General features: G+C 50.6%; 1 protein-coding gene across 5 annotated transcripts in view; it reads right to left on the reverse strand.

The window, feature by feature from the left end:
• The window catches only part of Ripor3 (RIPOR family member 3), a 77916-nt gene that overhangs the window by 18521 nt on the left and 31660 nt on the right, over positions 1–27735 (reverse strand). For 2 of the 5 annotated variants that reach the window (XM_076930275.1, XM_034496604.2), the window contains exons 2-3: positions 8683–8801; positions 1470–1616 (exon numbers count right to left, since the gene is read on the reverse strand). In XM_076930275.1, coding sequence (XP_076786390.1) covers positions 1470–1616; positions 8683–8792 — 257 coding nt within the window. In that variant the 5' untranslated portion in view covers positions 8793–8801. Of the gene's footprint in view, positions 1–1469; positions 1617–5077; positions 5946–8682; positions 8802–12698; positions 12866–27735 lie in introns of those variants that run through there. The other 3 variants (XM_076930277.1, XM_076930276.1, XM_076930278.1) reach the window with 3 other exon arrangements.

The following is a 27735-nucleotide window of genomic DNA, read 5'->3' on the forward strand; positions in this document are numbered from 1 at the left end:
AGCTAAGTTAGACTGAGTTTTGAAAACCTGCTCCTTTCAGGGCACCTTCTATCCTCCCTCTTCTGGGGTCAGGGTGGTCTCTGCTCTGGCTAGGGTGGCAAAGCATGTGCTCTCTGCTCTGACATTAAGGGACTTAGGTGCCACTGTATGTGGGTGATGGCTCTAGGCCATTCCCGTGTAGGGCCAAGGTGTGTCCTTTCTGCTATGACGGTTCCTGCCCGATCCACAGCAACATGGTTCTCTCTGTCTCTGTCTCTCTGTCTCTGTCTCTGTATCTCTGTCTCTGTCTGTCTCTGTCTCCCCTCTCTGGGTTAATCTTATCAAGATCTGCTTATTAAACAACATCGGCTCCCCCAGCAGAAGGAGGGACCCGGATGAGCTTGTTCATTTTGGTTCAGACTCGTCCTGTGGGAACCCAACTCTCTACTCTCAGAGCTGGGACACCAGTGCCCCCTCCAGGCTGCACAGCCCTCAGCAGGCTGGAGCCCAGCAACATCTCTCCCTACTCAGAATAAAACCAAATCCCTCCCACCGCTGTTTCCAGGGCCACCTCTCTCCTCTCCATGCCTGTTTCTCCCCAAGCCGCTCCTGGCTCCCTCTAACCCCCCCCACCACCACCACATGCAGCAAGTCCACTACGAGCCTGTGGTTGGCAGAGGATCTCAAAGCCCAGGCCTGAAGGTCTGATCGCCTCCTTCCTCACCTCAGAACCTTCCATGGCTCCCACAGCTCACATGGCCCTGTCCCGTTGTCCCCTTTACCCCGCTTCTCTTGAGCCAGGGTCCCTGCACTCTGAGGCTTCTGGCCTTCCCATTATCTTCCTCCCCTGTGGCTGTGCCGTGGGGTGGCTGCCCAGGAACATCTCTTTAAAAACATGTTAGACTCCTTCCTGCCTCACCTGATTCCCCCGCAGCACCTACACGCCTGACATACTTCTCAGTACCTCTGTCTGTCTGTCTGTCTGTCTGTCTGTCTGTCTCTCACCGGAGACAGTGCCACACAGAAAGGCTTTCTGACCAGTGTACTTCTTAAGCTCCAATAACTCACCATTTGTTCTTGCATCTGCCCAGCCGATTGTCAGCCTCTGGTCCAGGTTCCCTTGACTGCCTGACCCCCACCCCACCCCATGCTGTGTGAGCTGAGATCTGAGCACAGGCTCCCACCCAGGGTCTCTGCATGTCACACACACACACACACACACACACACACACACACACACACACACACACACCATGCATAAGATGTCAGTCTCCAGAGGCCAGCACGGTGCTGACAGCTCTGTCTTTTACATCCTTCACAATCCCAGACCCTGTGTGACGACCCATCTACCATGAGACCTGAGGCTGTCTACCTGCCTCCCTGCTGCGGCTCAAGTGGCAGCAGCCAGATGCCCTGTGTCTCTCAGACAGACCCACCATCCCCAGGAAGAGGTGGGAAGGGCACAAGGAAAGGAGCAGCTCCCCACTCACCTGAGGCCTCTCTTCAAAGCGTCAAAGATTTTCTTCACTTGCTGCGGCCGGGGGTCCAGGCACAGCGAACCCTTGCGTAGTGTTCCGTAAGCCTTGGAGGACTTGGCTGGTAGCCGGGACCGCACAGAGTTCCGGTTGATGGACTTTCTGTGGGAGGGGACAGAGAGTCAGGACAGCTGGCTGGGTTCCACTTCCATCACCTCCACGATACATGGTCTTCAGAGAGATGGGGTTCTCGGAGCCTCAGTTTCCTCATCTGGAAAATGGGAGGCCTGGGTTTGACAATGAAGAGGACAATAACAAAAACTCAACATCAGAAATGAGTTTTAAGTAAGGATGCAGCGAAGCGGCCGGACCCCATGAGTGGCATGTTCCGTGCAGGCAAAGCTGCATCCACAGGGTGGAATCCTAGCCCCAGGTTCCTTCAGGACATAGAAAGAGTCTCTGTGCACCGTGTAAAAGCATTTACCTGTCGACCAAAAAGCCTTTGCCCAATGAGCTCAGGCAGGAAATAGGAAGAGGAAGTTCCGAGAGAGAGAGAGAGAGAGAGAGAGAGAGAGAGAGAGAGAGATTCTAGGAAAGAGTCGGGTGTGGGAGATTCACCTGAACTCCGAGGAGACAGACCAGATACATGAAGCTGAAAAGGTAACCAGCCATGTGGCACTCAGAATAGAATAAATTGGATTATTGAGATATGAGTAGATGGGGAACAGAGCTAAGGTTCTAGCCTAGACATTTGTGTATGGAATATTAAATCTCAGAGTTGTTATTCCAGGGAATTTAAGGGTGGGTAGGAAAAAGCCGCAGTTACAGCAGGACACAGACACCTGCTCAGCTCCAGCTTCTCCTGTGGCCTCCCTCAGGTATGGACCCTCAGCTTCTCTCCTGGCCTTTCCTCAGGCACAGACCCCCCCATTTCTCCTGTGGCCTCCCTCAGGCACGGACCCCAACTCTGCTTGTTCACTTGCAGTTGTAGAGAAAATGGCTCTGATGGCTGGTTGTGACTGTCAAACCGAAACCACGTATAACCAACCACCTGGGAAGAGTCTTGGTGAGGGCTGACCCAAATCAGGTTGGCCAGTGGGCATGTGAGGGGGGAGGGGAGGGTGTCTTCATGGTCTTAATTGATCTAGGGAGAGCCAGCGGAGAGTAGGCAGCGCCATTCCCTAGGTTTGGGCACTGCCTGTGTTAGGGCAGAGAAATCTGGGTAGTCAACCTGCACGCATTCATTTCTCTCTGTTCTTGGTTATGGAAGTGATGTGAGCAGCTGCTTCCGGTTCCTGCTGCCCCGACTTCCCTCTCAGGATGGGCTGTGACCCGGAAGTGTGAGCTAAACATGCCCCTTCTCCCCGAAGTTGCTTTTTGTCAAGATATTTTCTCATACCCACAAAAACTCAGCCAGGATAGAGGGCTAACGTGTCTGTGTACACGCGTGTGAGCTTGACCCGACAGAGGCTGGAGGACTAGGTGGGCAGACTTCAGTGTCACCTTCAGCCCTCATCACACTAGGTGGTCCTCACTGTTCCAGCCTCGGGGCTATGGTGCAACTGTGTCTAGAGCCAACACCATGTTGGTTCTTTTAAAAAAGCCACTAGGCCTTCTCAGCAGCTCCATCCACTCCAGGAGGCAGAAGCCTGGACAGTAGGGACAAGGAGAGGCCATTGACTGAGTAAGGTGAGCATGAAGAAGGGCGGTCAGGCAGCCTGGAGGGGGAGACCCCATCTCCATTCAGATCCATCAGTCATGGCCATGGGCTTCTGAACAGAAGAGATACCAGCTTATTTAAGCCCCTGCCCTCTTTAGTCAAAACAATTTCCCTGGTGCCAGCACATGCCCCCAGCCTCCATCTGTCATCTGTAACAGGGAAACTGAGCCCCCAAGTTCTGTGATTGGCACAGGAAGATCAATCCTTAGTAGGCACTTTATACATGTGAGCTAACATGAACAACTACGGCCAAGCCATGTCTCTCCCGTATTGGCAGTCTGGATAATAGACGTTCAACTTAGCAGTGTGATATCCCTAAGCAGGGAAGGCTATGGCCATAGGAGAGGAAGAACAGAGACATCTGGGAGGAAGGGCCAAGTCCCAACCCCTGCTCCAGGAACAGGAGGACCCAGCAGGGTGTGGGGCACAAGTACAGGGTGGTGACTCACTACAGAATGGTAGCTCAGATTGCAAACCCCTCCTCAGCATAGTGGGCTTACGGATCCTGAGGCTGCGTTGCTGCTCTCTTGCCAAGCCCACTATGCAGCTGGTCCCCGGGCCACAGGAGGATTGCTGACTGCACCCTGAAGACTAGAAGCCCAGGAGCTCAAAGCCAATGTGAACAGATCAGTGAGATCCTACCTTAATAAAGGCACAGCGTGTCTTTAAAAACAAAACAAACAAAAAAAATAGTCTTGTTTGTTAGATAAGTGTGATCACATGACCCTCTGCCTCTGGGGTCACTAGCTCTGGGCTTTTGGGAGTCACCGACACACTGAAGACCCAGCCTTTCTAATGTTTCTGGACTTGCTCTTTCTCTCTCTCTCTCTCTCTCTCTCTCTCTATATATATATATATATATATATATATATATATATATATATATATATATATATATCTTTCTTAGATAAGATCTCTCTGTGTCACCAAGGCTGACCCCAAACTCAAACTCACAGCAATCCTCCTGTCTCAGCATCTCAAGTGCATTTTAGAAAAACCAGAAACGCAGGGCTTGTCCATCCAGATAGGAGGTCACTGAGTGGTCCTAGTGGTCCAGTCCCCCTGGAAGTGGCAGTCCACAGCTGGAAGCAGAGGACTGTGGGCTAGTGAACCAAGCAGAGGGGTGGGGCACAGGGACATGGCTCTGCTCTTCCCTCGGCCCTGAGAAAAGCCACTAGGCTAGTCCGGTGAGATGCTAACCATTCCATAGGTGGGGACATGGCACAGACATGTGCTTACTCAAGCCCTGTCAGCTTGTCACTCTGTTTTGGGACCAACCCACGCCCCAAGTCCCTGAAACTGACAACCCAGCACCACACCAAACCACCCTGACCCTGGGGTGCAAGGGGGGGGCTGTGCCCTGCATTCAAACCCCAGCCCCACAGCTCCAGACCTCTTGACGGTTGTGACAATCACTCAGCAGGCAACCACCATTTCAGGGGCTAGGTAGGACACAACAGGACAGAGCAGTCACCAAGAGAGACAGACACCTGCCCTGAGAGATATGGGCCAGCTGGTGCAGTCAGTGTCTGGCTCTCCCATCACCAAGCTGTGTGGCCCTGGGCAAGTGATGCAGTCTCTCTGGGTTGCAATTGTCTCTCTGTGAAGCAGGGTCCAAGGCTGGTAAACAGCAGGGACCACATGCCTGTCGAAGCTACAGAGAAGTTTGGAACAAGCCTGTCAGATAGGACCTGATGCTGGGAAGGAAAGAGAACAAAGTGGAGCAGGGAGAGGGGTTCCCCCAGTGGGCAGGGAGGGGCTCCCCCAGCGGTGACTGGGAAAGGGCATGCCAGCATTGCCCTGTCCCTGATGCTGATGTTCACACAGGCTGTAGTTAAGTGACTTTCCAAAGCCCCTCCCTCCCTCCCGTCCTCTCCCCCTCTCCCGAGGCCACATCACCCACCTCTTGGACCGGGCCCTCCACAACGTTGCCATCTCAGGCTCGGACAGGCAACACTGCACACAGGGGCCAGGTAGGTTCTGACAGAGGAAGAGTCCAGGCAGCCAGCGAACAGTGAGGTGGGAGGTGGCTCTGGGTGGAGCTGCAGCTTACTTCAGGGGTTCACAGTGCCCCTTGGCCCATCCCTCCCCTCTCCCTCTTCCTCCCTGGGCTCCAAGCCCAGCTCCTTCACTGAGCCTCTGAGGGCAGTAGCTCTGAGGGCTGGCTCAGCGCAGCCTGGATGGCGAAATGAGGCGCGTGCTGCATGGCCGGCTGGTGTCACAGGCTGAGAGCAGTTCGGGGGTGGATGTGTCACCAGCCCCATGAGAGCTCAGTAAATATTAAACAGCCCCAGGCCTGCCAGACAGGCTTCCAGGCACGTGCAGCCTGGCGTCCGGTACTCACAAGCAATCAAGCAGGCTCTGCCTGCCATGACTGTCCTCAGCCTCACTCCGGCTGTGCCTGGCCAGGGTCTGTAGCCGACAGGGCCCTGCAAGCATTCACGCATGCGCGCATGCTGAACCTGCCCCAGCCTCCAGGCAGGGTGGTCCCTAAACCTACTGCATAGACTCCTAGCACATCAACAAGGCTGACCATTGTCCTGCCCCATGGTGGAGGGCAAGGACAGCCTTACCATGCTAAGGCTCAACTCTGTGTGCTTTGAACACCATTTCCCACCATCATTCCATGGGTCTTTGAGCCTGTCCCCAGGAACCATTTAAGAACCAAGCTTGATGACCTACCCCCAATCCTGGCTTCAGAGGTACCTCTCTGACAGTCCTGGAGGACTGACTGCCCTGGATGCCATGCCCATCAGTGGAAACTACTGGGTCACTGTCAGCACCTGACCAAACACACACACACACACCCCTCCCGCCTGGAAAGGGAACCGGCTTTGTTATACAATCAATTACATCTTTGTACGAAATTCTATCAGATAACTTCCCCAAGTAAATTCTATATCTGCAGGGTAAAAAGCTCTGGCTAGCCCAAGAGTTGGGGTGGGACAGGTGCCCCACCCTGAGCAGAGCCCTGCTGGGTCGTTTTGTATCACCCATCCTGGTGTGGTCCCCTCACCTCTGTATCTCTGCCAGGTGAACCAGTCTGGAATCAGAGGCAGAGGTGAGGCCTGAAGCCCAGACACCAGGGAGACGGACAGAGGCCGGAAGTTAAAAAGTTATGCAGGGGCTAGAGAGATCCCTCAGCAGGTAAGCGCACTGGCTGCTCTTGCAGAAGACCTGGGTTGGAGTCCCAGCACCCAAGTGGCAGCTAGCTCATTTGTAACTTCAGTTCCAGGGGAATCCAGCGCCTTCTCCTGGCCTCTTTGGGTACTGCATGCATATTGTACACATACATGCAGGCAAAACACAGGTAGACATAAATTAAAAAACAAATCTAAAACGAACAAACAAAACCCCCAACTATGCCTCTTTTCTATTACCTCAGGAAACCTTCCCCGTCTTAGACATGGGGATGCCCAGGCTGAGTCTGGATGAGGGCCACTCAGGACCTCAAGAGTAACTAAGGCCTAGCAACCTCTGGTACGCTCAAGCAGGTCTGGAGGACTCAGGCACTTGCATAGCAGGGCTCGATTCTCTAGACCACACGCAGATGCTGCATGTACCTGGCTGGCAGCCATGATCCCAGGTATCATAACAGGAGTCCAGGGACAGCCGAGTTGGGTAATCCCCTGGAACTTATTAGACAGAAGTTCTGATGGGATTTGGGGGACATGTCTCATGGATATGGGGTGTTCTGAGGCCCGAAAGCAGCAGGGTGGAAATGTAACATGTGAGCATCACCAGGTGGCTAGGAAGAGCACTTTGTCTGTCACAGGGCCTCGTGGTGGGCAGCGGCCCCTCCTCTCTTACTGAACTACACAGGGCCTTCTGTGCCTCAGTAGACCAGCTCAGAGATGCTCCCAGGCTATGTGCTCCTTGGACGGCTTACATACAGACCCCAGTGTGGGGTCCAAGATGGTCCAGGCAGAGGCAGAATGGAGATGCCCAAGCTGAGAAAAAAAACCACCTGTTTCCTCCGGGTTCCAGGCAGCCATCCCCCAGAAGCATTTATGTGGCGTCTACTGTATATCTTTCTTACAGTGGCACCGATCTCTCCAGTGACCACAATCACCAAAGGTTTGGGGCCAAACTCGCTCCCATCCAGAACCTCTGCTGACGCCTTCGCCGGTCCCTGATACTGAGGACAAGTCCCCCACAGTGTTCCCTCCCTCTTACTGTGGCTCATATGCCTCCACAGCCTGTTTGCGGTTCCTCATCACCTCAGGGCCTTTGTACTTGCTGTCTTCTCCAAACCCCCCCCATCCCCCATCACAACCATCATCTCCTGCCGAATGAAGCCACTGCCACGCAAACCCTCGGGAGGCACCACCAGCCTCTGCACCCTGTTCTGGGCCTGACATGGCACCAACCATGGCTGACTTGACATGATATTGTTTGCTTTTGTTCCCCTGGTGGGGACTCAAGCAGGGCAGAGCCTGGGTGTCTCTCCACAGATGTCTGCTGAGGAAGGAAGGTTCCTTCCTATGTGCTCCACTGAGGCAAGCACCTCAGCTCTGGTAGTACACTCCTGTGCAGAATCCAAATGGGGCCAGGCCAGGGCAAAGGGTGGCCTGCAAACAGCCTTACAGGGCAGTTGTCGGGTGGATGTGAGGTGGCTGTCTGGCTGTGACAATAGAAACTGCCCAGGGAATTGGCTGGGACACACAGCATGTATGAGGGCCTGAAAGACAGAGAGGCCAGAGTGGCTGGAGCACAGGCTAACCCAGGGCCACTGAATGGCCTGGCAGCCGGAGGGGGCCACTGGGGTTTTTTAAGCTCAAGTGTAGGTGTGTGGCATTGTGGGAATTGGTTGTTGATCAGCTGACTGACCAGCCGGGCTCTGCACCAATCTGTCAGTGCTGTTTGGGGCCTTTGGCTTCGGCAATTCCAGGCTACCAGCCAGGAGGTGGCTTCCAGGGCCTTGTTCAGTACCCAACTAGGACAACAGACCCTGGGGTGGTGGCCTCATCAGGACAGGAGGGAGCATACGGTGGAGCTGTGGAGCGACAGGCATAGCCTAGTCCTCTCGGCCCATGTGACCCAGCCAGCTACTCCTCAGAAAGCCACACCTCCCAGTTCCTGGGGTCAGCTCCCCTTCAGACAACCATATAGGAAGCCACACCCCTCCCCTGTTCAAGTGAGGAAACCTGGGCTCAGAGAGGTGAAGTCACTAGCCTCAGGTCATAGAGGCAGGACAGGAGCCCCCCCCCCCCCCCCCGACCCCCGTGTCCAGGCTACTAAACAGGAAGAACATTCCTTCCTACCCCACCCCAAGAAGGCTAAGGCCGACTAGGAAGACATTTTGCTGTGTGACCCTGGACCAGTGGAGCCACCTCTCTGAGCCTGTTTTCTGATTGGCTAGGTGGTGATAAACTCAACAAGCAGGTTGGTTGACTATGGAAGCCTTTAAGATGGTGTGGATCAGGCCGGTGGGAAATGACAACTTCCTGCAGGCACACACATACCCCCCACCCCCCCCAACCCCGCCACCATCCCCATGACACTTACGAGACCCTGCGGCTTTGTGCACTGCTGAAGCCAGCGAAGGAGGCGCTGCGGCCCACGGTCCCCACCGCCCCGGCATCCCCCGGAGACAGGAAGCGCAACCGCACAGACATGGCTGTCACCTGAGAGGAGAGGACAGGGAAGTTAGCATGACTGGACTGGACAGTCTGCAACAGCAATGGAGCATACGGTCCCCCTTCCACTCACACAGGAGCAGGCTGCAGCAGCGTGAGGTGGGGGAACGTACGGGCAGCCTGGGGCAAGCGGCAGTTGTGGGGTTCAAAGCCAGGCCTGTTTATTCTAAGGCAGAGCCCAGCTCCACAGCTGTCCTCTCCTCCCCTGCTGTGCACACACCCACAGAGCCAGCACTGAGCACCTACTGTATACAAGCTGTGAATTACACACAGGACACCAAATGAGACAGCATGGGCAAAGGCCCTGTGGCACCAGAGAATCTGCTCTAACCCAGAAACAGAGCAGGGCCGCAGCTCCTGGTAGAACCGGGGAGGCCACAGAACACAAGTCCCTAGAGAGTCAGGTCCCCCTAGGAGGATTTTGGCTTTCCTGCTGCAGAAGCAGCTGGGAGCCACAGAAGACTTGAAGCAGCAGTGACAGACAGCTGACATCAGGGATGCTGTGGCCCTGGGCCCGCTGCCTGTCTCGGATCCAGGCTGTAATGAGGCCAACCCACAGAACCCTGGCTGCCGTCTCTTTTTTCCAAACCATCTCCGGGATGGAAAAATGTTCCTGCATCCCCAGGGATCACAGCACTTTGAGCTGGATCTTCTAGCACAGGCAGTCGGAAACTTCTTCATATCTAACCTAAATCTCTGCTGCTGCTGCTGCTGCTGCTGCTGCTGCTGCTGCTGCTTCATACTTTGCTCCTTAGCCAGGGTGATGCCAGTCTAAGGATTCCAGGGACCCTGCTGCCCACACACCAGCCCCAGGCATCGCCATCCACAGAGGCTCCTCACTGTATTAGAACCCTGCCCCCACCCCAGATCTCTTTTACTTCCAAGCCTCCGTTCACGCTGGGGCCTCTTTCCACTGCTCCCTTAGCTGACCAGTGTAGGTCTTGCATCTCCTTTAGAGTCTGTCCCTCTCAGGGGTCCACAGGTCTATGCTGTACCTCTGCACCCCTACCCCATGGTCACCCCACAACACGGTGTTCAGGAAGGCATAGGAAGCACAGAGCTAAACCTCAGCTCCAGTCAGAGCCTCCCCATGGGCCTCCATGGTCTCAACTGTAAAATGGGCTCAGTGGTTGTCAGAGGGACCAAGAACAAGATGTGCTAGGAGTCCCCCATATACAAGGATGTATACTGTGCATGTGTGTACATGTTGTGTGTGTGTGTACATGTTGTGTGTGTGTGTACATGTTGTGTGTGTGGGGGGGGGGTGTTAAAGACTCACTGTGCAACTGACTGGGGAAACAGAGCCCTGAAAATTATAAGATCTATGAAAGTAGCTTGCTCTAATGAAGGCGACAGTCAGTGTCTGCTGAGGCCTTGCTGCTGTCCGGCTGCCGCTGCCCTTCCTGCACACAGATGGGTAAACTGAGGCCATGTGCGCTATGAAGCCCTGTGATGAACGTAGCAGATACATTTCCTTATCAGTCCACACTGTCTTCTAAGAAACAGAAGCAACTGGTGGCTAAACTCCACAGATGGGGAAACTGAGGCTCGGAGATGCAGCTAGGACCCTCTGTGGACCCTAATAAAGAATCAACAAAGCCAGCTTGGAACCTAGAAGTGTGTGTCACACCAAGCATCCAAGTCTCACCACTGGGGACTCAGCATACACACACACACGCATACACATATACACACCAGAGGAGAACCCCCGTCCCTGCCATCGGCTTGTGCCAGATCAGGGACAAGCTGCTGGCATCCCCTTCCTGGCCTCAGTAAGCCACAGTGGGAATTATGAACACTCCAGCCTGGGCTGTACCCACTCTGCTAGGTGGCACCAACCCACCAAGGCTCCTGCCCTTAGCCCAGCCCAGGATGGCTACCGTCTTCCCCCACTGTTGGGCCAGGGAAAGAGGAAGCCAGAGGCAGGGCCACCCTGGGGTTTCCAAAGCCTTCATTCAGGAATAACAGATGCTGAGTGGTCCTGGTCTCTGACAGTGACAGCCATTGTCCCTTCGAGGGTTAGGGACAGGAGGCTGAGGCTCCCCACAGGCCAGCACCTAAGAGGCGGCAACCCCACTGACCTCACAAGGAACGCTGCTCTGAGGAGATAGCAGTGAGTGCAGAGGCCTGCCATCTTACTCCGCAGTTGGCCCCATGGCTTCCTGTCCAGTCCCACCCTCTGGTCCCAGCCACCTCTCTGGCGCAGCCTTTCTGGGCATCTCCTGTTTGGGAGTCTCTAGCTCCGGGCTGGGGTCAGACCTGTCTGTCTTCAGAATCCTTGGATCCTGCAGTCACCACCAAACAGTGGGACTTGCTCTCTCCCTAGGCCTCACCTCATCATCAGGGAACTGAGACCCACAAGAGAGGCTGAAGCTACCTCTTATCACCCCAGCAGCCCCCTAAAATAAAGACCAACCAACAAGGTGGGTAAAGGCAGACAGAGGGCTAGGTGGGACATCTGTGCTTTCAGGCCACAAGCATCTGTCACCGTTGTCAGCTCAGCCACTTCAGAACTAAAGGACACATTATTGATTGTATTCCTCTTGTAGACTGGGTTTCACATAGTCCAGGCTGGCCTTGGACTGTCTATGTAGTTAAGGCTGGTCCTTCTGCCTCTACCTCCTGGGGTTACCGGCATCAACATGCACACCTGCTTGATGTGGTGCTGAGTCGGGCCCTGAGGGGGGCTGGGCGAGCACTCTACCGACTGAGCCACATCCCAGTCCCACATCAATGTCTACGGTGACAGTCTCGGGCCTGCAGACACACTCCTGTGACTTCCACACCCTAAAGGCCCCCAGCCCACAGCCTGCTCCCTGCTTGAGGCTGGACCACTCACCTTGGTCTATAATCCCAAAACAAGTGCTGTTGCACACTCTCTCAAATAAAGGAACTGAGGCTGGGGTTGGGGAGATGGCCCAACAGTTAGGAGCACTTGCTGCTGCTCTTGCAAAGGGACCTGGGTTCAGTTCCCAGCACCCACATGGCAGCTCACAACCACCTGTAACTCTGGTCCCTGGGGATACGACACACCATTCTCACTGACTCTCTCTCTCTCTCTCTCTCTCTCTCTCTCTCTCTCTCTCTCTCTCTCTCACACACACACACACACACACACACACACACACACACACAAATCCTTCAAAAGAAAAGAAACTGAGGCTGCCATTTTAGTACCTGAGAAGCTGAGGCAGAAGGATTGCTGTGACTTCCGGGCAAGCCAAAGCTACAGAGTCACTGTCTCAAGCCAACAGTACAAAACAAAAGAAAAAGGCTGGAAGGGAGGAAGGCTCCTCTGAGGTCACTGACAGGAAACTCCAGAGCTGGGATTCGAATCAGGTACTCTTGGTCCTGTGTCTGACACCGGGGCGGAGCTGTGCTCACCTCCCCAGATAAACTCCCCTCCTCCTATGGACCAGCAGTGAAGGGAAGGGAGAAGACAGGACTGAGGCAGGACTGGGAAGGGCCCTGGCCACATAACTGAGCTGTGAGGCCAGCAGCACCCCATCCTGGCTGGCTAGGTAAAGCTAGCCCCCAATATTCCAGCTCAGGAGTTCACAGACTGGCTTCTGGTGAACCCCAGAGGAATATTCTATCATTCCCGATGTTTGTATCGGGCTTGCACACAGAGGGCAGCAAAAACTCAAAGCAGGGTGAGCAACTAGGGCCCTTGGAGACCCCTCGGCTCATCTAATCACCGCTGCTGCGGCTGGCATTAACCCCAAAGCTTCTGGATGGGAACAGGTCTGGGGTCCCTGGGGAGGCCCTGATTATGCAGGGAGATCCTTGGGTGGCCGCCCGCTGTCTGCAGGAAGCAAGGTGAGCGGTCAGAATGCTCTGAGCCCTTGGGTGGAGGAGCAGACATAACAGCTGCTGTTTCCAAACCTTTGGTGGCAGCCAGAGGAGCCAGCCGGCGTCTTCTCTCTGTGTCCTCCTGCAGCCTGGTTCTGGTTAGCAACTGGTACCGCTGGGACCCTGCAGACCAGTTGAAGGTGGCTTCTCATGGACCTGCTTCCCCGACTCTGAGGGACCCTGGGGACAATCCTGAGCCTCTGCCCCAGGTGAAGCCAGAATAAACAGAAGTCAGTCTGGCCACTGTCACCCCTGCATCACCGTCCACCAGAAACCTGCAATTTCACCTCATTTTGAGGTAAAGTGGCTAAATTTAGAATGGTGGGTTTGTGGGTCTGGGCTGCTTTTATGCTGGAGTCCCTCACTTATGGCTGTTTTTTTTTTCTCTCCTAAATGCTGGCCAGTGCTTGAATTGCCTTTGGGAGTTTCTGAAATAGCTCCCTAGGTATAGCCTGAGAGGAACTGGGAGATCAGACCCGGATGGGAGTGAGCCTAAACAGGAGAGGCGGATGACCCAGCAGAACACCCTGGAACCAGACTGGCTGACCCAGAGGGGCTTGAGGGAGGGAGCCAACCTCTCAGTTTACCTACCGCTTGCTCATGTGACTTGCCTGGAAGCTCTGGAAGAACTGAACTCTTCCCCAGCAGAGTGGATCCAATGCTCCATCAAAAACCTTCACTGGGGCTGCCCCAGGGCTTTTGCACTGGCTGCCCTTCTACCAGCTCCCTCTTGTCCCCCAGTTCTTTTTTTTTTTTTTCTCTTCAACTTCCTCTAAGCCTTCACATCTGGCTGAGGTCACTTCTTTGCAGAGACCACCCTCGACCAAGCCCTGGCTGGAGAATCCTCATCACTCATTTTACTCATTTTACTCTGAGGACTTGATATCCTCCATATCTGAAGGTCAAGGCTTCATTAGAATTTCCGCTCCCAGCCAGGCAGTGGTTGGGAGGCAGAGGCAGGCGGATTTCTGAGTTCGAGGCCAGCCTGGTCTACAGAGTGAGTTCCAGGACAGCCAGGGCTACACAGAGAAACCCTGTTTTGAAAAACCAAAAAAAAGAAAAAAGAAAGAAAAAAAAAAAAGAATTTCCGCTCCCAACCTGGACCATTTCTGTTCCTCCAGAGTGACCTACTTGTGACTGAATGAATGACAGCTGGATATGCCTGAGATTTCTCCCTCCACGTACTTGTTCAGTGAGTATATACTGAGTGTCTACTATATACAGGCCCCGGGGCACCCCAGGAATCCTCCTGCCTCTGCCTTCCCCGAGTTGGGGTTACAGCCACATGCTGGCATGCCTAGCTTCTAGGAGGTTAAGACCACAGAAAGCAAGCATTTAGTGATTTTGTTGAGTTTGGGGGCGGCAGCGGTTTTGTGTCATTGGGTTTCTGATCTGAGGTCTTGCTATGCAGCCTGACTGATGTCTAATGTACCATTCCCCTGCCTCTGGCTCCTAAGCACTGAGGTATCGAGCTTCTGCCACCACACCTGGCTGCTGGATTATTTTAAGGAAACCTCTGTTTAGAGCAGACTGTCTGTGTGTTTATGTCTAACAGGTGGTAAATACAGGCCTCGGCACAGCACAGAGTTCCTGGCCCAGCCTTGCCCCTGGCTGCCTTGCCATCCTGGTAGCCACGAGGACCAGGGATTCCTCTGGCCAGCACAGTCCGTGGCCCAGACACCTTCCTGCCCTGCTCGGCCTGTGTCCGACCCGTGACTCTCAAACTTTGCAGACTCACTCAGGGCCCGTACTGTGGGTGGACAGGTGGGTCCCTCAATGGCTACTACAGTACCTTGTCCACGTCACAGGGTGTGAATGCAGCCATCCACGACTAAACATGGGAAAGAGGGAAAGGCCAGCCCATACTTGGCCCTAAGAGGAAAATCATGTGGTCCTTGGAATATATATGACATAGAGAGATGGCTGACACCAGAAGGAAGGGTTCAGATTAAAGACGAGGAGTGGACTGGGGCTCCGTGGTGGCAGAGAGCTTGTCTCGAATGCGCGAGACCCTGGGTTCAGTCCTCACTGCCAGTGAAGAGCTATTGGGGAAAACTTCTAAGGTCAACCTCTGGCCTCTGCATGCATGGGTGCACACACACACACACACACCCCACATACACACACATATCACATATATACACACACACACCACACACCACATACATCACACACATACTACACACACACCACATATCACACATACACACACACATCATACCACATATCACACAGACCACACCACATACATCACACACACACACACACCACATATCACACATACACACACCATACACACCACATACATCACACACATACCACACTCACATACCACACACACATATACACCATACCACACACACTACACACATGCACATACCACACATACACCATATGCACACACCACACACATACATGCACATACCACACACACACCACACATACATGCACATACCACACACACACATACCAGACACACATGCACACACAGACACAGACATGTCTGTGTGTGCACGAGTGCAAAACATCCATATGAACATGCACACACCTATAAAAGATGCACACGACCAAGCTTCCCCTTGTTCCCACTGGTGTTTTAGAGTGGGCCTTGTCATCTGTGAAGCTTCTGAGTTGTGAACCTCAGATGCAGAGCGCCCTGGCAAAGCCTGCATCTCCCAGGTAACTTCTCAGTCAGTGGTGTCTGCTCCCTTCCCCCTGCAAAAGACCACGTCCAGAGATTCTCTCAGTTCCCTCATCTCACACACCAGACACACCTCTTCCAGCCCTAACCAGACAAGCTGTCGCTTCAGGCACTCCCATAGCTGGGGATGTAGCTCAGGGGCAGAGTGAGGAGCATAAGAAAGATCTTGGATTCCAGTCCCAGTACCACAAAAACAAAAACAAAAACAAAAAACAACCCAGGAGAAAGTATAAAACCATCCACCAGGCTGGGCAAGAAGACTTCAGGCAGTCTCAACAGGAGTTCACCGCAGCTCCCTGGGAGTCTCCATGTTTATAAATCCTGTCAGTGCTGGGAAACCAGTTTCCAGCAGGGCACCGCCCAAGGCGGAAATCCCAGGAACTGCCGCTAGGGGGCGCAATGGAGCAGCAGCGGGAGCCTGGCTTACCACCCCCATTACCCTTCCTATGATTTTACATGTGTGAGTGTAAATATACTTATATATTTACATTATATATAAAAGTATATTTTTTCTGTGTATCCTGCATGCCTAGAGTCTGCAGAGGTCAGAAGACAACATCGAATCCCTTTGAACCAAAGTTACAGATGGCTGTAAGTCACTGTGTGGGTCCTGGAAATCAAACCTAGGTTCTCCCAAAGAGCAGCCAGTGATCTAACTGTAAGCCAGCTCTCCGGCCATTCCCCACACACGCTACTTCACTTTTGTTGCACTTTGTTTTGGGTTTTTTGAAATAGGGTCTCTCCATGTCACCCTGGCTGTCTATATAGACCAGGCGGGCCTCCAACTCACAACGAGATCTGTCTGCCTTTGCCTCAGGAGAGCTAGGGTTGAAGGCATGCGCCACCGCATCTGACTATATCCCTTGTGCTTTGAATGCTGGGCTACAAACAGGAGCATAAAAATGATTTAAAAATCAACCACAACAGGGCTGGGATGTAGCACAGGATACCGCCCGGCAGCGCCAGGTCCTGAGTCCCATCTCCAGCATCATAATGAGAAACAAACGAAACCTATGAATGAAGCCAGGCCGTAGGTTCAAGGAGAAAGGGGCTTGCTGCCCAAGCCTGGCGACCCCCACTTCATCCTGGAATGGACATAAGGATGGAAGGAGGGAACTGACACAAGGTCTCCACACACACACCATGCGTGCACGCCACTGCTGCAATAATAATAATTGGGAAAAAATTAAATACTAGGCTTAGGGGTTATCTTAGTGCAAATGACACGTGGCTACATTTGATTAAGCAAAAATAAGATTCTGCTTTTTTCAAAAATTCCTTAGGAACGTTTTTGACACTAAGAATGTGATATTTTGCATCTGTTTTTATATTTTAAAAAAGTACAATTCTTCTGGTCTTTTCCTGTGCAAAGAATAAACAAATCACCGCCCTTGGTTTGGTCAAGGCACTAGGTGGTAGAGCGTGGGCACGCACAGGGTGCTCATGGCAGGGGGTATTAATTGGAATGTGTGTATGTGTGTGTGCACGCGCACGTGCACACGCTCACGCATGCATGCATAATGGTTTTATTGCCAAGTATATCGATTAGGTATTTTTTTTCTTTTTTCTTTTTGGGACAGGGTCCCTCTACATAGTCCCAGCTCTCCTGAAACTCACCATGTAGATCCATCTGGACTCAAACTCACAGAGATCCGTCTGCCTCTGCCTTTCAAGTGCTGGGATCCAAGGCGTGAGCCACCACTGCCCAGCCTTGGATTAGGTATTTCTTATAAGAATTTCTCAAGCCAGATGTGCTGATGCACACCTGTCTGTACTATCGAGGTAGGGGCAGGCAGAAACTTCTGGGCCAGCCTCAGCTACATAGAAAAATTTGAGAGTAGCCTGGGTTGCACAACCTCATCTTGAAGAAGAAGAGAAGGAGGAAAAAGAGGAAGAGGAGGAGGAGGAAGAGGAGGAGGAAGAAGAAGAGGAAGAGGAGGAGGAAGAGGAGGAGGAAGAAGAAGAGGAGGAAGAAGAAGAGGAGGAGGAGGAAACAGAAGACCCCCTCCCCCCCCCCCAATCAGTACTAGAAAGGCCAGGTTCTACAGTAACTCAGAACAAGACAGTCAAGAACCCAATGCCTACCACCCTACATCCCTTTCTGCTTTGGGAAAAAAACAAAAAAACAAAAAACAAAACAAAAACCAAGTCACCAGCCCTGGGAGATGGCTCAGTGCATGTAGCTCTGCCAGTATAAAGACTGAGCTCGGGTCCTCAGAAGTCACGCAGATCCGGTCACAGCAGCACCCTCAACCCCAACGCTCTTACAGTGAGATGAAACAAGAGGTAGGAGAGTCCCTGGAAGTTCCTCACTCTCCTGCCCCGCCCACCCCCTGTCTCTCCAACCCCAGTGCCCTGCTTCCCCAGGCTCTACAGCCAGCCTGCTTGCTTGCTGACCAGAGCTGTTCACAGCCCAGGAAGTGGCTAAGGGTCCAACCAGAGACGAGCCATCTGGTCCTTCCACAGTAAACAAGTCACAAGAATTGGGGCCAGCCTGCTCTGGTGTTCCTGTCCAATGAGATGTTCTCTCTCATCATCCTGGGAGAGAGAGGCCAGTCCAGGACCTGGGCCTCAGCCCAAGAGCAGCCCTGGCTTGGAGCAATCTGCACAGGGAAGTGAGGCGAGGAGAGATGGGTTCTCTCTCTCTCTCTCTCTCCCTCCCTCCCTCCCTCCCTCCCTCCCTCCCTCCGTGTGTGTGTGTGTGTGTGTGTGTGCGTGTGTGTGTGTGTGTTGGTTTTGGAGTGCAGAAGATGGAACCTAGAACCTTCCATCTGCTGGGCAAGAGTTCCCCCCCTTAATATGGTTCTCCAGCCAGCCCTTAGAATTCAAACCTCTATTTCCAACAAAGGAGACGCCTACTGGCCACCTCCGGTATTGCATCCTTGCTCCATCCACAGGGACAAATGCCCACCCAAAAGGAGGGTGAGGCCCTGTTCCCACGTTCAAGTGGGGTCAGTGGGTTCCAAGCACAGAACAGATGTGTGTGGCTGAACGGTTTGGGCTGAAACTATAACCCTGGAATTTCCAAAGTATTGCAGAACATTCTAGGCTGACCCTAGAGTGTGGATCATGAGCTGTTTATTAATTAGTCCCTGTTTGCCAAACATTCTTGCCTGGGTCTCCCAGGAGATGGTTTCGTTGGGAATGCGTGGCAGCTGAGTGGAAATCAACAGAGGAAGAATGTTTGCTCACAGAGAGGCTCGCGGAGAGGTTAGATCTCATGAGGGGAGAGAGTGTGGCCAAAGTGTGTGTGTGTGTGTGTGTAGGTCAAAGGGCAACCTCAGGCTCTGGTCTTCCCTTCCACCGTGTTTGACACAGGGTCTCAGCAGTGCAGTGTGCTAGCTCACTCACCAGTTCCCACCCCACTGCAGGAGCTCTGAGAAGAAGGTGCTAACTACCATAGCTGGCTTAATGCCGAGTCTATATGTTGGAGTTTGCGGCTCCAAGCAGGGTCTTCACCCCTTTATGGCAAGCGCTTAACCTGTCCTTGCCATCTCCTCAGCTCCAGTACTGAACTTTTGAGTTTCTGTGAAAAAGAAGGATGACACCTAGGAATAAACCAGAATTTGGGGCTCTTTGAAGACAGCTGATAACTTGTGAGACAGGCGTGTGCCTCTCTCACTTACCCGCTGCAGGGCTGCCAGGAAACCCCTGGGTTACAGCAAAACCTTTCACATGGACTCCCAGCTGACCCATGTGGGGGCCACTCTCCCTGCAGCCCTGAACCAGACAAAGTGAAGGAAAAGGAGGAGGTAGAAGGGGATGGAGGGGTAGTGTTGGTGGGGGGGGGGGGGGGGCGGGGTGGCAGTGGGGTGGGGGGTAAGAAGAGTCGGGGCAGCATTTTGAGGATAGTTGAGGGGTTTTTTTTTGGTTTCATTTTGTTTTGGGTTTATCTTACTATGAAGTCATGGCTGGTCTGGAACTCACCATGTAAACTAGGCAGCATGTTCATATACATGTTTCTACACACATAATAACAATAAAATTATAATAAGCGGAATCCAGGGTGTACCAGAGCACTCCTATGAGTCCCAAAGACTTTGGCATGAGAATTTTCATGAACCTGGGACCAGCCTGAGCTATAGAGGGAGAACTTATCTCAAACAACAGCAAATTAGCAAGTCAAACTGGGTCTGGTAGAACTGTGTCTGCTGAGCCCCACCTGTCATCCAAGCTAATCCAGAGGCTGAGGCAGGAGGATCCCAAATTTAACACTTTGATAAACATAGGAAGACCCTGTCCCAGGATATAGTTTAAAAGTGAGTGGCTGGGAGTATCCATATCTTAGTGGCAGGATGCTTGCAAGAGACCCTAGACTCAATACTTAGTAGGGGCCTGGTGGTACAGGCCTGTAAAGAAGAATCAGGAGCCGGGCAGTGGTGGTGCACGCCTTTAATCCCAGCACTTGGGAGGCAGAGGCAGGCGGATTTCTGAGTTCGAGGCCAGCCTGGTCTACAAACTGAGTTCCAGGACAGCCAGGGCTACACAGAGAAACCCTGTCTTGAAAAAACAAAAACAAAACAAAACAAAACAAAATCAGGAGTTCAAGGCCAGCCTGAGCTACAAGAGACTGTCTCAAAACAAACAACAAAAACCCTAATTAAAAGAAAAAGATACAAAAGAAAAGAAAGGAAAAAGGAACTCAAGGAATAGAGAGAGTGTGTTTCAGTGTGAAAACGGGGACAGCTCGGAGCATGTGGCACAAGTCAATGTGGGATCGATGAGTTGCTTTAACAGTCTCCTCTGACAAGTTCGGACCTTTGCTTGGGCCAGCACCCAACCCAAAGCTCACACCCGCCCTAGCCCTGAAGGTTCTGACCTCATACTCTGGACTTGATTGCTTTTCCTGCCTAAGGAGGGGGATCTGCGTGGCCCAGGGAAAACTCCTGCAAATGCTAAGCCAAGCTGGAGTCTGGCCACCTCATAGATGGGTTTCCAGGGATGCATGCCCTTGAGCCTCTGCTGGCTAGAAACGAATCCTTCCCTTCCAGGGAGAGCGAAGACAGCCTGGCTTGTAATGGGAGGCAGGGCTGCTGTGGTAATGAAAGAATAAATTGTAAAAATGAAATTTTAGGTCTCAAAATTAGGTTTCTTAGGTTCAGAGTTTCAATTTACATAGGTTTCTTAGGTTCAGAGTTTCAATTTACACTCAAGTGTTAGCTGCCCCTGGGGTGCATTCCAAGGGCTTAAATAAACATTTCAAAGGCACAAAAGACCCAAGATAGAGGCAATAAAATACCTGGGTAAACGGAAGTCACTTGAAAGGAATTCTCCCAGGAGCAAGATACAGATGTAAATTAGGGTAATTGGGATGGGGGCTAGATGGAAACCAGGCTTGGGAACGGATGTTTGAGATATCCAATCATATGTAACTGCGCCAAACTTTCCCGCTCTCCCCAACCCCTACCCATAATCCGGCCCGAGGGCCCTCGTCATTAAACCTCCTCTGCAGTTGCATCAAGAAGGTTTCTCGTGTGTCCTTGGGTTCGTGCAGGTCCGGACTTGGGTGAGAGTCCCCTTTTGGGGTCTTACATTTTGGTTCCCTGACCGGGAATCGAACCCGGGCCGCGGCGGTGAGAGCGCCGAATCCTAACCACTAGACCACCCTAGACACACGACGACCCCTTGGAGGTAGGTTTGTGTGAGTGGTGTGTGTGAGAGTGCGGCGCCGCTGTCCTTGTCTCTTTGTTATGGTTTCTTCTGCTGTCTTTGTTTCTGTGTTTTGATATCGGTTTCTTTGGTGAGGGGAATCTTCCCCATCGGAGACTGAGTGCAGCTGTCATTGTGGACCGTGAGGGCCCAATGACTGTGGATGGACAGACGTGTTGAAACCCACAGGCTGCAGCCCGGGAAGGACGCTTCACGGGTGGTTAGGGAGTCAGAGTGATCTGGCTGCCCTTGGGGAAAGGCGGTATCCTTTCCCATCTGGGTTAGGGAGTCAGGGAGGTCTGACTGCCCTGTTTTGGAACAGGAGATGAGTGCTCCTGCTAGGGGAAAGATGTGGAATCCTTCCCGTCAGAGGTCGCGTTTGGCTGGTTCTATGAGACCAAACTCGGGCAAGTGTGTCTGACTGTGTTAGTTCTGTGTGTTTATATTTTGTGTACAGTCTTTCTGGAACCCCTCCCTGCCGCTACTGTGTGGCAGAGTACCTGAGCCAGGCTCCACAACCACTGGCTGCCCTGGCCCCCTCGGTGGTCCCCTCTTCGCCAGCGCTCGAGCCACCCTGGTACTGGAAGCCAGAGTACATGCAGGTCTCCCGCCCACCGCAGTTTAAAAGGCGGGAGATGAGTTCCCAGCCTCCCGCCCGTGATAAATTAAGTGCGAGCGGGAGGCGAGAGGCGGGTGGCGAACACATGCAGGCGGGCGCCTAGCGAGAGATAAGGGCTTTAGTGAGTGCGCTCCACATCCTGAGAACTACGTTTCCCAACAGGCTTTGCAGCTTTGACAATTATATCCAAGATGACAGCCGGCCTGAGAACTACGTTTCCCAACAGGCCATGCGGTTTCCAGACACTGCTGCGATTGTTGACAATTCTGTGCCACTGATATAGTGATAGGGGCAGTCTATCGTGTTGTCTTTCCTTGTCTTTTCTTGATAAACTTCGTTCTATGTTATTTGTTTCACATGTTCTTGGACTCTGACTGACAATTGACGTTCCTTTTCTTTTTTCTGGACTGATACTGTGTTAACATCCTGAGTTTTAAAAGCAGAAGCAATGAGACAGGCTGGTCCTGTTCCACAGCTTGTGGCCAAGAGAAAGCTCTGTTCCTCTGGAGGAAGAGACAGAGTGTGTCAGGTGCCTGATTTGATGTGATGAACTACTAAAACTGCTTACTTAATTTAGTTTAAAACTTACTTGTGAGACAGTCTCAATTTACACAAGAAAAACTGATAATTCGCCCTGCTCTGTGGCCAGGAGAAAGACACCAACAGAAAGAACCTTGAAAAGAACAGACTGTTTTCATAAGCGGCTCTTAGAAGGGGGCCAACAGTTGTTTTAGCTTCTATAATAAGAGAGTTGATAGTGAGTTTTCCTAATTTAATAAATAAAAGAACACTTTTTTCCTTTAGTTACAGCTAAAAAGTTACAGGCTGTCCTGAGTCAGAATATATATATATATATATATATATATATATATATATATATATATATATATAAGCTTCTATTTTGATAGACTTTCTAGCCATTGCTGTCTGAGATAATTTCATTATTTATATAAGACTTCCATTAAGATTTGGTTCAAAGGTGAAAATTCAGACAAGAAGAAGTGGTGAAGACTTGTGCTCTTATGTTAGATATAAAATATTTACTTTGTTGTTCTTGTTGTATATCACTTCTACCAAAGTTTCTATTTTGTTAAAAATTAAATTCAAATAAGTGTCAAATGTAACTCAAGTTGCCTTTTAAAAATTGTTAATAACTGTGTGAACCTTCAACACCTTAATAATCCTTGCTGTGAAATGCTACAGATAAGGCTATTCATTCTGATTTGGTTTCTTTCTTAGAGCTTCAGAGGTGAGCTCACATTACACTTGTGGACAAGGTACTGTTTGCAAAATGAATTAGGTTATGGTCTCTAGTGTGATATAAACAACAGTCATACAGCCTCACAGATACACTAGTCTATACAGAGTTCTAAGAGACTATTTACTGCTTTACAGGTGATCAAAAACAATAAATAAGATAAAAGCCTCTCTTCCAGGTGTTCAGAGGTCTCTATAAATTGACTAAGTTTTAAAAGCTATCCTTTGTGCTTCCCACAATTATAGTTAACTCAGTCATTCTGGATTTCTGACGGGATTGAAAACTTATAGCTATTTACCTTGAGAAAAAAAAAAAAAAGATTTAAATAGATGGTCGGCAGCTGACATTCATCCTAAAGCCAGGTTCAGAACTAAATGTTTTAGTCAAGATAGATGACAGAGGTGCTAGTTAGTCAAAAAAAAAAAAAAAAAAATAGACTGGGTAATAAGACTATCTTATACTTCACTGATAAAAATTGACATAATTATGCTCTAATTATATTTTAAAAAAAAAAAGTTTCATTTTAAAAGCCTTGCTTTCACAAGACCTTTGCAGGTTCTGGTCTTCAGAAATAAAGAGCAGGCGGGGACACCGGAGAAAGAATGTTCCTTCAGACATAGAGACATTGGGGACCCCGTCAATTGATCAGGCCGTGGTCAGCAGCAGGTCAATTTGGAGCAGATGTGACTGAGACCTTCATGTGACAGAAGGTAAGGGACACCCAAAGGCCCACGCCAGATCCCGCTGATAGATCTTGAGAGAGAGGGTTACATGAGACCCCACTAAGTTTGATCAGGAAGCAGAGATCAGATAAGTTACCCACAGTCTTTCTAGACTAGCTCATAGAGACATTCTGTCAGTATAGACAAGGCTTCAGAGGCTAGAGAGACTACAGGATAAGTCATTGAAAGATTTAAGAAATATACTACATATTAAAATTATTGATGGTAATAACAAGTGGGAAAAGATTTTAAAGAAAGGAATAAAAAAGAGGAATAGAGAAGGGTTAATGTAAGTCTAGAAAAAAAGAGTAGAGAAAAAGAATAGAGATAAGTTGCTATGAATTCAAAAGAATAGAGAGGAATAGAGAGGAATAGAGAGAGGTGAAGAAAGAAAAAGGTGACAGGAAAGAATTTACAGAAAACAAAAAAAAAAAGGGACTCCAATCAAAGAGAGATAAAACTCTTTGAAAAAGACCAGTGTGTACATTGCAAGTAAAGGAGCCAGCTTCAGGGTCCAAGAGGGCCCTAACAAATAGAAGCCAGGGCCAGAAAATCCCAGGCCTCGAAAAACACCCACCCCAAGTGGTGAAGATAACAGCTCTGTGTGAAGACGGCTATTGAGATAGATGGGGCCACCCAACTTTTGATAGACATGGGGGCTTCCTCCAGGCCAATGGGTCAAAACATATTCATGGACTACCCGAAAATGGTGGACTAAGAGATGGACTGGGTATCCCATTCATTTATGGTCATCCTAGGCTGCTCCTATCCCCTATCTGGTTGAGGGGATACCCCCTAAGATGGACATCCAGATACAACACTTCCTGGGCTGCAACTAGCTGACAAGAATTCAACGGATAGAAGACTGACTTCAGCCAGGAGCCGAGATAACCTGCTTTACAGACGGGAGCAGTTTTCTCCATGCTGGTCAGAGACAAGCCAACTTACTGTGTTACTGTGGTGGACAAATGTCATCTGGGCTGACTCCCCACCCCTGGCCTCGTCGGTACAGAGAGCAACCTTGGAACTTGTGGGGCTGACGAGAAAACCAACATCTACATGGACAACAGATATGCTTTTGCCATAGCCCATGTCTACAGGACTATATACCAAGAGAGAAAACCCTGATGAAGCCAGCAACTGTGAGTACTCATTGCCCAGGACACCAAAAGGAAAGAGATTCAGTGGCCTGAGGCAATAACTGGACAAATCAAGTGTCTTGATATGAGAGCCTGTTCCAGTTGTGGGCCTAAGAGATGGCCTCACTTAAAACACAAAATAAGAAAAAGAACTCAGATTACTAGCCATCCTGCCAGATACTATCTAAAAAAAAATATAAAATGGTACACACAAGAAGAGAGAACTATACTCCCCAAAAAACAAAAGATTTACCAGGTTAAATACACAGATAGACTCTTAAGATAAGAGTACAACCAAGCAGCCAAGAGATTTAAAAACATATAATAGACCTCAGGTTTTGGGCCAGAGAAATGATAAGACAGTGTAGGATATGCCAACAAATAAAGGCTTATGAGACTTAGAATAAATAAGAAAAAGAGTTAAAAGAGAACAGCCTAGAATAAAAGTTGTCCCGAGGTTTTCAAACATCTGAGATAATTAGATCAGATAATAGCCTTGCCTTTGTTTATAAGATAAGTCAGAAATTGTCAGAAATATTAGAGACTAATTAGAAGCTCCACTGTTTATACTGTCTCCAGAGCTTAAGACAGGTAGAGAGAATAAACAGAACCCTAAAAAACTAAATTACCCCTGAGAACTGGCGCTGGCTAGAGTGTCCCTTTCCTTGTCCCTATTCCAAACCCAAAATGTCCCTCTTCTGTGAGAGATAATTTTTCAGGCTACTAAGAAACTATTCCTGATGCTGTCGAACATAACTCGTGCCAACACCTGCGTCTGATGCCAACTGGAGAGAACAGCCAGACACCTGAACAACCTCCTCAGGCTCAAGATCACCTGCCGTTCTACAAGGCCAAGGACCAGCAGGCCTTGACTCCTGAGATATGCCCATCCTGGAGACACAAGGATAGAGATTGCCCAATTGTCAGAGATAAGAGACATTTAAATCTAAACTGTGTCCCAGACACAGCCTTAAAGAGTGGGACTTAAGCTACATATGTACATCCCCGAGATGAAAAAAAGCCAACAGGCCCATCAGTGTGTGTGTATATATATATGTATATATATATATATATAGAGAGAGAGAGAGACAGCTACTTTACCTAAAGTACATACTAGAAACCATCCAGGGGGTGAAAAAAAAATAATTTAAGATTCAATGACAAAGATATAATTAGATGCTTAGACAACAATATCACTCTTTACACCCAGATGATGATTCATAATTCCAAGATTGGAATTTGACCATGAGAGAAAAGGAGGAAATGAAAGAATAAATTGTAAAAATGAAATTTTAGGTCTCAAAATTAGGTTTCTTAGGTTCAGAGTTTCAATTTACATAGGTTTCTTAGGTTCAGAGTTTCAATTTACACTCAAGTGTTAGCTGCCCCTGGGGTGCATTCCAAGGGCTTAAATAAACATTTCAAAGGCACAAAAGACCCAAGATAGAGGCAATAAAATACCTGGGTAAACGGAAGTCACTTGAAAGGAATTCTCCCAGGAGCAAGATACAGATGTAAATTAGGGTAATTGGGATGGGGGCTAGATGGAAACCAGGCTTGGGAACGGATGTTTGAGATATCCAATCATATGTAACTGCGCCAAACTTTCCCGCTCTCCCCAACCCCTACCCATAAATATCCCAAGTTTCCGGGGCTAGAGCGTCGGAATCCCTATCTCCTGCGTGAGATATATTCCGGCCCGAGGGCCCTCGTCATTAAACCTCCTCTGCAGTTGCATCAAGAAGGTTTCTCGTGTGTCCTTGGGTTCGTGCAGGTCCGGACTTGGGTGAGAGTCCCCTTTTGGGGTCTTACAGTGCCAAGAGCCCTGGCCAGGGCCCTGCAGATCTGGGCCCCAGTGGCTCACTCCAGCTGCCTGTCAGAACCATACTCCTAGAAGGTGAAGTGGGGACAGAAAGTGCTCCTCACCACAGGCTGGGCTCAGTCACAGTCTTCTGAGGCTGGGCTCAGTCACAGTCTTCTGAGGCTGGGCTCAGTCACAGTCTCCTGAGACTGGAGCATCCCAGGCTGGACGGCTCTTGAGCTAAGGGCACATTTGTTTTACAGTCATGGAGGAAAGCCATGGACCGGAGCCCAACACGGCGAGTTCTATGAGGGAAAGAGTGATGTTTGAGCCTGCATGGTAGGAAGACGATGGAAGAGTTCTCCAGAGGAACCAGCGTGGTGGTGTGTGCATGCAGTTGCAGCCAAGAGATGCTGTGAATTTGATGCCAGTCAGGGGCTACGTGGTGTCTTGGGTGGGAGCCAGGGGGAGGGCTCGGAGAGGTGCTCCGTGTGTTTAAGTACTCCTGAAGACCTGCATTTGATACCCAGAACTCGCATTTTGTTGTTATTTGTCTGTTAAAGGCATGGTGGCAGTGTGTGCCTGTAATCCAGATGTTAGAGACAGAGACTGGCTCGCTGGGGCTTTGTGGTCACCAAAAAGACACATAGTCTCAGTCTCCCCCCCCCCCCTCTCTCCCTCCCTCTCTCTCTCTCTCTCTCTCTCTCTCTCTCTCACACACACACACACACACACACACACACAGGCTCATGCCTGCAATCCCAGCATTTTGGAAGTGGAACAGGAGGACCAGAGTTCCAAGACCATCTTCAGTCACATATTGAGTTCCTGGCTAGCCAGAACACACACATATGCAGCCAAAACACTAGTGCACATAAGACAAAAGTAAATATTTACGAAAAAACCACAAAAGCAAAAAAGACCATTTGCAACATGTGGAAAAAAGAAAGTTTTCCAATGTGCCCGCTCACATAATGCATATTGGCATTGGCCATGTGATAGGCCAGTCCTCCTGACCAAGAAACAAACAAACAAATAACCAGGTTGGGGGCATCTGAGGCCCCCTTTTCCTGACACTGGATCCATTCAGGGATACTGTAGCCCCAACCACACCAAGAGCCCTGTCCCAGCACCATGACCCTGGAGAGTGAGGACATCGGTACATGAATTGGAATCTCAGG

The sequence above is a fragment of the Arvicanthis niloticus genome, chromosome 2 (genome assembly GCF_011762505.2).
Source record: "Arvicanthis niloticus isolate mArvNil1 chromosome 2, mArvNil1.pat.X, whole genome shotgun sequence".
Classification (NCBI taxonomy): domain Eukaryota; kingdom Metazoa; phylum Chordata; class Mammalia; order Rodentia; family Muridae; genus Arvicanthis; species Arvicanthis niloticus.